Below are 12,411 nucleotides of genomic sequence, written 5' to 3' on the forward strand. Positions count from 1 at the left end.
GTTAATTACCGGAGCTGCCTGTGGGCGTGAAACAGTTCCAAAACTTCCGAAAATTGTGACAGCTGAGTGAATGTGGCACATGCGGAACAGGTTCGCAGGGGGAATACAATAAAGTTCTATCGGAAATAAATGTAATTGCATTTGTATAGAAACAATGCAGGTTTTATTTTAATATAGTATATAATCATACAATCATATTGCATTTCGTTTCGATTAACCCCTTTTAGGGAGGTTTCTAATATTGTCACGAAATATTTTAGGCAAACAAAGTGTTCTTCGTGTGGGATGGGGAGGGGGAGGCAAGGGTGAGGGAGAAGGTGGGTGATGTAGGATTTACTTTGTGGGCAGAAGAAGATGGGACTGAGAAACGGATAGAAATAGGAGCTGGGACTCCCAGCCTGAGAGTAACTGGTTCTCTTACACAAATATCACACAAAATCAGTTCTATTTCTTCTTTATAAATGGTACTGCGAGTAATATCTATAAAAGGCCTCGAATTTCTAAAGTTTCGCTCATTTATAAACCATTATACCAATACACCCCCATTACTGCGGCCCGAAACTTTTGGCAATTGCTCTACTTGATCTGTCTCTTTACAAACCTAATCCAAGGGATGTTTCCAAACGACTTAACTAAGCAGCAAGCCACATTTGAAACTAAGCCAAGTTAAGCAATCGAATTGGAAGCAAAAAACTTATTTTGTGGCAGTCGTAAAAGCAATTTTGTAAAACAAATTAACTCATTGCGTAGTTGGAGTCGAGAATCGGAAAGGGAGGAGCGTGTAGGGAGAAGGGAGGAGGCGGGAGACAGAGGGTTGGGTGAGGCTGGAAGTTAGCCCAAAAGCCGCATTTCCACATAACTGGCGCAAAGCGCCTTTGGCCGAGTCCTGGCTGAGCGAAACTTTATCCTTTTCAATCTTAACTTTCGCCATGATTTCTTGCGGTTTTAACTGCTTGCTGTTTGTGCCCCGCCTCGTTGCAACTAACTAAATTGAATTGAGCAACAATGCAACAAAGTTTGAATGCCTCGGCTGCTTGCCACATTTGCCATTGTTAATCAAAGTGAAACAGTAACTGAATGAGGCCAAGGACCAGCTAGGGGCTAAGGATACGTCAATCATACAGTAGCTGACCCGCTGGGCAGGTGTGCCCTCTGCCCGCTGCCCGCTGCCCGTTGCCCGTTGCCTGCTGCCTTACCATTCGCTGCCATTCGAGTCCTTCTCATCTGCATGCGAGGTCACGTGCGTAAATGTGAGGAGCGCCACATGCAGCTGGCCAAATGGACAACGGCTAATTCCCTGCCCGATACAAAAGGACCAAATGCAAAGGTCAGATTTCGAGGCTGAATGCCAAAAACATATCAAATATGGAATTGAATCGACGGCCAAAGTACAAAAGGCAAACATTTTGAATATGAATAACAATTGAATGAATGAATGAATGGCTGACTGGCTTGACCATGGCTCGAGTCCAATTACGGCTCGAAGGGGGAGCAGCTGAGTTCTCTTGATCTCGATTGATCTTTCAATCAAGGCAACAGCAGCAGCAGCAGCAGCAGGAGTCGGCAATCGCCAGTCGACAATCGGCAGCTGCTGAGCCAATTTTCATGAGCTGGGCGTCAATATTTGTGCCTGCCTTCCAGGAATGCCCGAAACGAAATGTTATCGCCAGCTTTTTATCATCGCGGAATGAGCCGCGTCATCAGCGCAGATTGAAATAATTTGTTGCCAACTTGCCAAGTCATTCGAGTGGTCATGGTCAGCGGATCGGCGGATCGGCGGATCGACGGATCGACGGTGGCAGCGTCGGCGGTGGTGCTCTGATCTGTGTTTTTAGTGTGGTTCGTGTGGTTCCGGCGATCGCGTGCGATAAGCAACGTCAATATTTGTGTTTGGCTTTTGGGAGGCAGAGGCCGATTATTTGGTCCTTGTTAGCCTCAAACGCGACCTCAACGTAGGCGACTGCTCGGGCGACGGCGGCGGCGGCCTCTCTCTCAGATCTCGCTGCGCTCAGTTCTTTTGAGACGCCCCGACAAGTGGCTCTGCCCAATCTGCGCTCTGTTTGTGTATCATTGCGGAGGAGCAGGGCTGAGCTATTGAGCTAATTGTTTGTTGTTTCGCTACCTACCTGACTGACTGAGGCTGTCTGCAGTGACCCGGCCTGTGGGAATAATGGCACTGACCAACGTAATTGGCCCTGTTGCGGGATTGAATTATCACAGGAATACACACGATTTGACAGAGCGGTGGGAAAACCCGAAACGGGCTAGAGAAACAAACTATTGACTCAACAGCTATTTAGTGTTAAACAATATAATTTCGCTCAATCTGAAGAGAGAGTCTGCAGCTGTAACTGTTGGGAAATCAAAAGAGAAGCTCAAGGACCAATATAAGCACTATTTTCATGAGTAAAGCTCAATTTATATATATTTACTTGTTTGTTTGTGCTCAAAACCTCACTGGTTCCACTAACCATACAGCACATAGACTGAACAAGCAGAGCTAATTTGTTCTACTCCCGAAAATTTGCTGATGAGCGGCCACTATAATTCGTATTTGTTCAGCTCCGTCTCTATAGGCTCGGGCAGTGAAAATATGGCACGACAAAGTCAGTGCGCTGCAAGTGCTCCAAGTGGATACATTCTCATATAGAGAACCAATATGCTATAACAGCCGAACTGAACTCCTCAAAGCGTTTGCCACGCGTATGCAGAATTTTAGCATTTTCATGATGATTCGTGGGAAGGGTATGAAAGCATTGATGCTCATTAAGAATATGATTTAGGGATGGACTCACACTTGCAGTCCCTGGCTACATGCAGCACACATTTTTTGTTGTATGGCTATTTTTCGCTCAAAAGCTCACTGGTTCGTTAGTAGTTCACTTGCTGAAGAGTTCACAATCGGCTTTCGCCATTTGGCGCTTTCTGGCAACGCTGTGCAGCTTTAGCACGTGCTGTACTTGAGCAAATTCTTGTTGATTATCAATATCCAAAATGAGCAGCAAAGACGATACAATCGAAGTTGTGGAGTCCACGCAAGTCGATGAAGCTGAGAGCATGGACACATCTTGGTAAAACAATTAGATTACTATAAAGTAACACTGGACATTTCCATACCATTTTGTAGTATCAGCATCAGCGACTGCAGCAACAAGGAGAATGAGGCACCATTGGAGGAAAGTTCCAGTGACGATTTTGTGTCGAGCTCCCGCATTTCCCTGCTAGAGTCTGTTTGCAATGGCAAGCAGTCGAAGCAGGTGAGTAAAACAGGTATGGTTTGCTGCATTATAATCATGAGCTCCCTTTTTTTCTTCAAGGATATTTGCGAAAGCTGGATAAGGCTATATAGGCATGCGCCAGTAGCGGCTCTAGTGAAGTTTATGCAGTTCGTCCTGGAGGCGAGTGGCAGTCAGTATCAAATGCCCAGCGGAAAAGAACTCCCGGTTAACTATAGCGAGGTCCTCATAGCGGCAACAGCCCGTTTTGGTAATGTAAGTGCTTTGCTAACCTCACTTTATATGTTTTACAAACATTTCTCTATAAATACACTTGCAGAAGAGGTTGTCTTATCCGTTGGTCATAAGAACTGGCAAGTGTTACGCTCGTAATATTGGCCAATTTGTGCAGTGCCTGATGGGCCTCTGTCATAACGCTGGCCTCCTTTTCGATGATATGCTTTCGAAGAATATAATTGCCTTTCTCCTGGTCTGTGTGGACTCGAAGGTGCGAGCTTTTAGGCACACCTCCACGCTGATTGGTAAGTAGCTTACCGGACACTATAGAGCATTATATAGATCATTCTTCTTGTTTCTTAGCTCTCAAGATGATGACCACGCTGAGCGACATAGTGAGCGTGGAGACGAAGCAGCTTAAGGATATGTGGTCGAAGCTCTTTGAGGGTGTCTTCTTGGAGCGCTCCATCGATGTGGTCGACGAGATACGTTATCTGTGCCTCTCCGAGTGTGGCTTGTGGCTGGAGAAGTATCCGCAACGTTGTCTGATTGCGGACTATGTGAAGCATCTGTTCCTTGCGCTGCAGGATAACGCGGCGAAGGTGGTTGAATGCTGCCTAATGTCGCTGCTCAAGCTCTACAAGAATCCGGAGCTGCGCGCTGCTTGCCTTGAGCTGGGCTTCACGTATAGGATTACCCTGCTGGGACTGACGATGAGCGCAGAGAGCGAATTAGGACAGATGGCCATCGAGCTACTGGGGCTCTTCTATAAGGCCAATCCTTTGATGCTCGACGAGTCCATGCTGCAGGTGATCGAGCAGCTGGTCTTTGCAGCGCACCGGGGCGTGGCACAGGCAGCCGCGGATGTGGTGCCCTATCGCTATAAGGAGACGACTTCAAGAGAGGAGGCTATACTGATTCTGGCAAGGTTCTTCATTCGATTCGAGGAGCATGAACATGCAGCCTATCTAGTTGATGCCTACTATGGACGCAATGATATTGTTCTAGATTGGTCTAAAATGGTCTCTATGCTTCTCCTGCCGGAGTCCTTGGATCGCGCCGAGTGCTCGGCCATCATTGAGATTCTCACGCGTTCCATCAAGCAGGCCGTAACTGGGGAGATTCCACCTGGCCGCTACGCGGAGGAGCTGGTGCGCGAAGCCCAGCCGAATGCCAAGAAAAAAGCTACCGCAGTCCTCTTAAGTAAGTTGGCCAAGCTTTTAAAGCAGTACCGCGACTCGAATCCGGATCTGACCAATCTGCTAGAGCTGCCGCAGTTTATGTCGCTGCAGCATAAACCGTTCGGCGAGCTGCTCGAGCACATCAAGGACATTATGTTCGAGCATCAGGATAATGCGGTGCTGCAAATGGGCGCCATGACTCTGAAGCATTTGTACAGCCTAAACGTGAGCCACGGCAACCATCGGAAGGAGCTGCTGAACAGTGCTGTGACGAACTACATGATCGCAACCACTGCCTGGGATCTGTCCATTGCGGGCAACTCCCGCGTGCCCATGAAGGATAATGCCAAACGTCTGCTTGATACGCTTCGGCTGCTGTCCACGCTCTACGCACGCTTCGATCTAAACGAATGGCAGCTGACCGATAATGCTCTGGTCAAGCTGCAGAACGCAGTGGACGACTGGGGCAACGGGAAACAAGATAGCGAATCTTGCCTGTCGGCCGAGTCCATTTCCTTTTATTTGACTACTATATACGTATCTTTCTCCTGGGATTTGATGCGGCTGAAGGAGGCTGCCAGGGCAGGCAAGGATGTGTCGGCAGAGTGTCGCAATTTGCGTCGACGCTTGGACAACTTTCTATCTGTTTGCTTTCAGCTAATCGAGCAGGGCTCCCTGATCCAAATGGAATGCGATGTAAGTTATGAGAGCTCGGCTCCTGCTCCTGCCTCTACACATGCTCTTTTCCTTGCAGGCCTTCACCTACGCATGCGACATTTTTGTTCTCTTTTCGGACTCGCTGCGCCGAAGCAACAGCACCCCAATCCGTTCCCTGGAGTGCAAATCAAACATCAACGATTATGAGCTGATCGAAAGCTTCGTGCTCCGCTTTGTCTTTGATGGCGGCATCGCTGAGCTGCTGCCAGCGGAGGTGTTCTCACTCCTGCAGAGCAAGCGGCGCCTCCTGGCCAGCTACTGTAAGCTGGTCTTCAACAATGTGATGCCAGTAATGCGCGCCTGCATTGTGCTGCAGTACTACGACAGTGTAAGTGGATATACATATACATATATATAGTGTAGTAGTATTGCCTGATTCCCCACTAATCTCTGCCCGTCTCTCTATTCTAGTTCTATCCGGTCTTTGGCGACATTATGCGCTCCACGCTGGAGCGCTGCCTGTCCGTGAATCCCACGAACTTCGGCATGACCCTCATGCATACCTGTCTATTGGTCTACAAGCGCGTCCGTCTCGCCTTTCCCGATCCTCAGCTGGCTGCTTCTTCCTCGGACTTTGCTGATCTCCTAAAGCTGGCGAATGTGCTGGCGGAGATCTTTAATACCAAGCAGCTGGAGGTGCGCTCCGGAGTGCTTGTGCTGCATCGCGCTGGCATTCGATTTGCTGCGGAGGCCGTGTCCGCTGATGACACGCGTCCTCCAAAAGATCTGCTCTTTTTGACTGTCATACAGCAGTTTGTACCTCAGCTGCTCGCTCAGGATATGATGGACGTACTAAAATCCTTGGAGCTTTTCGATCATGGGACTTTGCCTCAGAGCCAGACTAACGACTGGCTGCCACTGCTCACCTATCGCAATGCCCTGGAACTGGCTCTAATGCAGAGCTGCCGACGTAAGTTCACCTATAAATATATATAGAGAATATATATATGAAGTATTAACTTTTTTTTGCAGGGGATGATCTATATAATCTACCTAGTAATGTGGTGGACTAAATGGACTCCTTACATGGCATTGCGAAGGCTATACGGATAACAATGTACAGATCAAATAACGAAAAATCCTTTGAAGATCTTTAAAACGATTGCAAATTCTTTTTGAATTACTTTCCATCGTTTCCTTTTCGTTACTTAGCCGCACACATCGAAATCGAAATTTGAATACTGAATGAAAAGCGCAGTCAAAGCAGAATTCGATTTTGAATTCGTATTCAATTTGTATAGCGCGATTGCCATTTACAGCTTAATGCACACATACACATGCATGTGCGTGTGTGAGCTCGGCTGGGTTACAGGGTGGCCGGGCTGCATTCAAGCAGCAGCCAAGTGAGGGCACAGCAGCAGCAGCTGCTGCCAAATGTATCGAATTTCCATTGCTCAACAATTTTCAATTTGGACAAATTGACTCGCAGCTTGGCTTGGCGGGATTCAGTGGCAGGGCGAGAGCCCCGCTCAGCGCCTGTCAAAGGCTGTGCACGAGCCTAACACGGCCTTTGACACTCGCTATAAGGTGTGCGTGTGTAAGTGTGTGTGGGTCAAATACATATTTTTGGGCATGTAATCCAAGTGGACTCGCAGGCACTTCTGTTTTTTGGTTTTGGGTGACCGTGTTCCATGTCCATTTCCTTGGCACATGCCAAGTGTCCGGCTGCTGGTGTCGCATTACGCAGCCATTGAGTACACCGAAGACATTAAAGTTCTGACGTCATAAAACGTCATCCACACAATGTGGATGCAGCGGTCAGCTAACAGCAGATTTCGCTCGTATTCCGCTCACAGCTGGTCAGAGTTGCCAGCTCGTTAGGCAGCTCCACATCAATCAGAAGGCAGAGTTGCCAGCCTGCTGGGCATCACCGCATCAAGCAGCAGGCGCGAGTAACAGCTGGGCAGGCAAATTGGAACGGATCTCCGATCTGGCAGGTAGTTGCCCCCACCCTCACACACGTACATCGCATCACATCACATTCGCGTAACGGGCAACCGCTAGAGAGGAGGAAGTCCTTGCTTGCATTTCACGCTCAGCAAACGGGAACAGCCAAAACGGGGCACAGCCAGCGGCACAGATGGGCTGATGCGATTCGAATCATCGGCAACGGTTGCGGTTTAACGAGATGCGTTGCCGCCTCCAACACACACACACAGATAGACACTCACACACACGCCTTCGCTGATGTCTGCTCGCGATAAGCGATAAACGCGCCTCGCTACGGCGATTAGTTTCTTGTTCTTGTGTGTTGTTTTTTGGCCAAGTTAAAACGAGAAAGTGTAACAGAACAGAATTTTTTTGGGCACGCGCATCTGTCGTGCTGGCATACATGTATATAGGGGCAGCAGGAGCGTTCCCTAAATTTCGCAAAGGCGACACGTGGCACTTGATTCATATCAAATTTCTGGCCACAAATTGTGGTGCACAACTATTTGGGAGTTCACATTTCGAGGAAGGGTTTCCTGGTCTCCTTTTTGTTGGTCGCTGCCAACTGTCAACCCATTTGGCCATATTTATGGCCACTTGCTGGCGGCTACCCCGTTAAGGCAGGCCATCGCAACTGTTATTAACACAAATTTATTGCTCTATTTTAGTTCTTTTTTTTTTGTGGGTTCGGTTAAAAAGTGCAATTGGGGGTACTTGCACGCGTTAAAAAACGCGAGGAAATCGCTTCCAGAATCGCCATTCACTAGGATCAGTTATAAGCCAGTCGTTCCAGCTCGTTTTTTTTTTTTTTCCTGCTCGGCCAACTTCAGCTTATTGGAAATGCCACAAATATTACATACATATGTACATATGTATGTAACTGCGAGGGGCTTGTAAAGAATACGTACATATTTACACACATACAATGACAAAAAAGTGTAAAGCCCCTGGGCATTAGTCATTTAATTGTGACAGTTTTTTAAGTAGGCTGCAGAAAAAGTCCCCAAAGCATGTCAATTTCCGCGCAATTGGAACAACCTTTGCTGTGATTAATCGCATAAATTATTAATACGCCCAATGTTTGCCCGCGATCAACAATATTTTCGACCTGTCGCAGCGCAATTGGCACTGCAATGTTTCCATGTTTGTATGCGTGTGTGTGTGTGTGCTTATGTGTGTGTTGAGTCGGATTAATCGGCTGGCGCTTCGCTTCAATTGTGTAATCCCATCGCTATTGCTGTTGTGTTTGTCAGTCATCGCGGGTTTTCTCTTTGCGTTGTTTGCGCAGCGGGCGGCGCTGCAGTGTGTGTAGTGTGCGTTTCGCAAGTTAAATTGTTTATTGTTCGACATTCATTAATTGCATATGTAAAAAGTGTTAAAAACATTCGTTAGTGCACATGTGAAGTGTGAAAACATGATGTACAGTGTACACAAGCTGCAAGCAATAATAAAGCAATAAAGGAGAGGAAAGGAAAGTTGCATAACATTTTAGGCGTAGTGTGACCGTAGCAAAAGTTCTGCAAAATACCTACGATAAGGAAATTTTTAATTATAAGTAAGTTGCTGAGCAATCAGAAAGAATTACAACACGAAATTTGTATAAACATTTTGATACAATTTTAGATGGCCCTAATAAAATAATCATAAAAGAGATCGCAGTGAAAGTGATGCAAAATACCAATGGAAGGCCATTTTGTGGATCACAATAAGGTATGTGGAACGCATTTCTATTTACAATTTAAAAGTGCTTAGAATTAATTTTATTAATTAGGCTTTACGTACATATGTAGCTATTTATAATATATGTATGTCCATGCACACATTTGTATTTAAACTCATGTTTGCGGCGCGTCTGCTTGCGTGTAAAAACATCAATCGCTCAATTCATCAACATTTCCCTTTCTCCTCCTTGCTGTCGCGGTGTTGTACCTTGACAAGCGTTCTTTTCATTGATAAATACACAAATTTGTAGATTGTCAATCAGGTTTGTGATCTCTGTCCGTCTGAGTGACAGCAAACATACAGAGTGTGGCAAAGGATCTGTCAAGGACATGCCAGGACATGCCGGCACATGTATTGTCCGCAATCTGTTTGCTGTCCTTGTTATTGTTTCTCTCTCTGTTTCTTTCCACCCTTGTCTGTGTGTGTGTGTGTGCGTGCAAATAAGGCGCGCCGTGTGTTTGGCTCCTGCGCCGGTAGTCCTGCAACTAAATCATTCGCCTGTTTACAAATGTGTCGCCAGCGCGTAATTCAATCCTTGCGCGCAGGATATGCAGCCGAGGCAGCCGTCGCCAGCGCTTGGCAAACCAATAAATACCACTTAGACGCAGCCATGCAGGGACTCTCCTGCTCCTGGCTGCTTGTGTCAACAAAAGTCATGTGTCGGCATGTCGCCTGTGCCGTGCCGTCTGTGCATATGCCATGTCCTTTGACACACAAAGGGCGAGGTAGGGACTGGCTGCAGCTGAGGCTGCGCAGGACACGCATAAATTAACGCGCAGCTCCATTGATCCCTGGTCTGCACCTTTGCTCCCCATTAGCACGCGTACACTTGGGACGCACGCGCAGCATCCACTTGAAAGGATCTGCCGTGTGTGTGAGAGAGAGACAAAGCGAGAGAGAACGAGTGAGTGGCACAAGCTGCACAAAGAATCAGTTCAGCTCAAGTGCAGCCGGAATTGTGGCCGGGTTGAAATTAGTTAAGCCCTGTCAGCAAATCTGATTTAGTGCCAGCTGCTCACAAAAGGATGCTCAAACAATCGGTGCATTATCCTTTGCACTCAGTCAGGCACAAATTATAACTTTAGTGGCAATTTAATTAAGCAATTACAAGGGGTTCTCTCTCTCTCTCTCTTCGTTCTGCCGTTGCTGCTTTCTCGAGTGTTGATTTATTAACAGATGCTCAGATTCCAATTGAAAAGAGAGACAGGATTCGTTCTAGAGAGAGGGAACATATGTCCCTATGGCATGCTGCATGAGGTTGGATCTCGTTGGAATATTCGGATTCCTCCAGATAGTTCTCTCCTCTTTCTTTTTTTATATGAATTATGAATTAACTTCTTTGAATTATCCTACAAATTTATTTTATTTCTTAAAGCGCTTTTAGATATTCAGCTTCGGCTGTGGTTTTTATTTCGAGTGTAAAGTTTTTGGTTAATGAAACAATTTATATACATTTTTTATTTCCCATGAATCGTTGCTCGATCTATTTTCTGTTATTTTTATAGTCTTTTATGCTTCACTAGATATGCTTTGTAGATCATATAGCTGATAATATATGAAGGTCGCTGGGGTTTATTGGGTTAGGTCAAGCGTTCGACACATAGGGACAGTTCAATTAAATGCGATATTTATATCAGTCTGATACGGACCACAAATTGGAAAATTAGTTGAGTAGTTGGTCAGTTGACCACCGGCAGGCCGTCAGCTGGCCGAAAGGGCGAGTTTGTGCGAGCAAGTGCAACAGATGGAGAAGTGGACAGAAATTAATAACGAGGCAAACTCGAAAGAAGAATGTGCATAAAATATTCAAGTAATGTCTTGGGCTTTGGGGCAGGGGCCAGAGGCCAGAGGCAAATGGCAAGTGACAAGTGGTTTGGTGTGCTTGGTCGGCCAACAGCTGACTTCGAGTATCCCCAATACATAGAAGAATCCCCCAATGGCTGTGTCTGCACAATTAATCATGTGCGTCGTTTTGTGATTTTTAACGACTGCGACTGCTGTCAACGCATCCTGCGGCCCATGGCCCATGGCCCATAAAACTGGGATGCGCCCTGATAAATGTGGCTCAAGCAAAAGGCAACAGCAGCCCATCAAATAGATTTATTATTGAAAATATTTTTGTGTGCCCTTTTGATTGTTATGGGTTCCTCACTCTCTCTCTCTCCCTTTGACTGCATCTCTTCAGCAGTCCATGCCAAATGTTGTGACAGGAGCTGAGCCAAGAGGCAGAGGCCGAGAACAAATGTTGTGTTAAATTTATTTCATTACATTGGCATTTTATGATGACTTGGCGCGTTCTCTTTCATTTGCTCCTCTCTATATGTGTTGGTTTATATATTTTTGAGGCGTTCGATTTCAGGGCAATAAAAGTGAAAATGGGTCCTTAACACAGGAGCAACAGCATACAGCAGTAGCAGCAGCAGCAGCAGCCTCATCTTCAGCATCAGCTGTCGCCTTTGTGCATGGGTCTTTGAACTTTGTCCAGTGACAGCAGCTGACTTCGACGGCTATCAAATGAAAGCGAAGACAAGTTGCGGAGCAAGTAGATTCTTGAGCTTGAGCCATAAAAAACTTTGTCAAGACTGAAAAAATGATGAAATAACAAATAAGTTTTAGTGTCACACGCAGGAATGATCAAGAGGTTATCAAATATGAAATGGCTTTAGTTGTGGGTAAAATTATGGAGCAGAGCAATTAAAAGTTTTCATGTAATGCTAAAGATATGGTTAATGACGATTACAAAAGAAATGAAAGCTGTAGAGCTCCTGCTCCTATCGCACTTTGGCGCTATATCTCAAATACAGTAGCATCCATCAATGGGCTAAGCAGAAGCTCAGCAATCCAAGCTCTCGGCTCAAAACTAATTACCCCCTCTTCGGAAGAAGGAGTGAGGGGAAGGGGACACACACAACACCTTTACACATAATTAGAGGCCTGTTGACTGCGGCGACAATGAATGGGAGATATTAATGGTAAACAGGCAGCAGCGGCGACGGTGGTAAGAGTCGGTTACCAACCATGTCCAGCTTGTCGGCCATTCATTAATCCACAATCCACAATCCTCAGTCAAGTGCAGACGCAGAGACAGAGTGCGAGAGAGTGGGAGAGGGAGAGGGAGAGAGCAGCTAAGCTGAGACGAACTGCGCTACGTGCAACGCGCCTTGCAACGTGCAAACGGCGGCACAACAACAAAGCGCAAGAGCCTATTAGCCACAATAAAGAGGCATCTCTCTGCTCTCAAGACTTCAGTCGCAGTCTCGAGTCCCAATTCTATTATGCTGCTATGCAGATGAATGGGAGTTGGAATTGGAATGGGAATGGGAATGGGACAGGAATGGGACGGGAGTGGGAATGGGAATGGGAATGGGAGTGTGTGTGTTTGCTCGCCAGATGCCATTACAATGTAAATA

General features: G+C 46.5%; 2 protein-coding genes across 2 annotated transcripts in view; both read left to right on the top strand.

Annotated features, from left to right (window-relative positions):
- Positions 1-339: 339 nt before the first annotated feature.
- SA2 (Stromalin 2) lies at positions 340-6,470 on the top strand. The gene is made up of 8 exons (XM_018009019.2): positions 340-3,071; positions 3,128-3,257; positions 3,318-3,491; positions 3,556-3,757; positions 3,816-5,329; positions 5,388-5,678; positions 5,762-6,260; positions 6,323-6,470. Exons 1-8 carry the CDS (start codon positions 2,995-2,997, stop codon positions 6,361-6,363), a joined length of 2,928 nt encoding a protein of 975 aa, XP_017864508.1. The 5' UTR covers positions 340-2,994; the 3' UTR covers positions 6,364-6,470.
- A 136-nt stretch (positions 6,471-6,606) lies between these two features.
- The window catches only part of LOC108614174 (SEC14-like protein 2), an 88,661-nt gene continuing 82,856 nt past the window's right edge, over positions 6,607-12,411 (top strand). Inside the window, exons 1-2 of the mRNA XM_089468536.1 lie at positions 6,607-8,834; positions 8,903-8,989. The gene's annotated coding sequence lies outside the window, so the exon portion shown is untranslated. The remainder of the gene's footprint in view (positions 8,835-8,902; positions 8,990-12,411) is intronic.

Source organism: Drosophila arizonae, chromosome 4 (assembly GCF_054131065.1).
Source record: "Drosophila arizonae isolate 15081-1271.41 chromosome 4, UAZ_ARI_1.0, whole genome shotgun sequence".
NCBI lineage: Eukaryota > Metazoa > Arthropoda > Insecta > Diptera > Drosophilidae > Drosophila > Drosophila arizonae.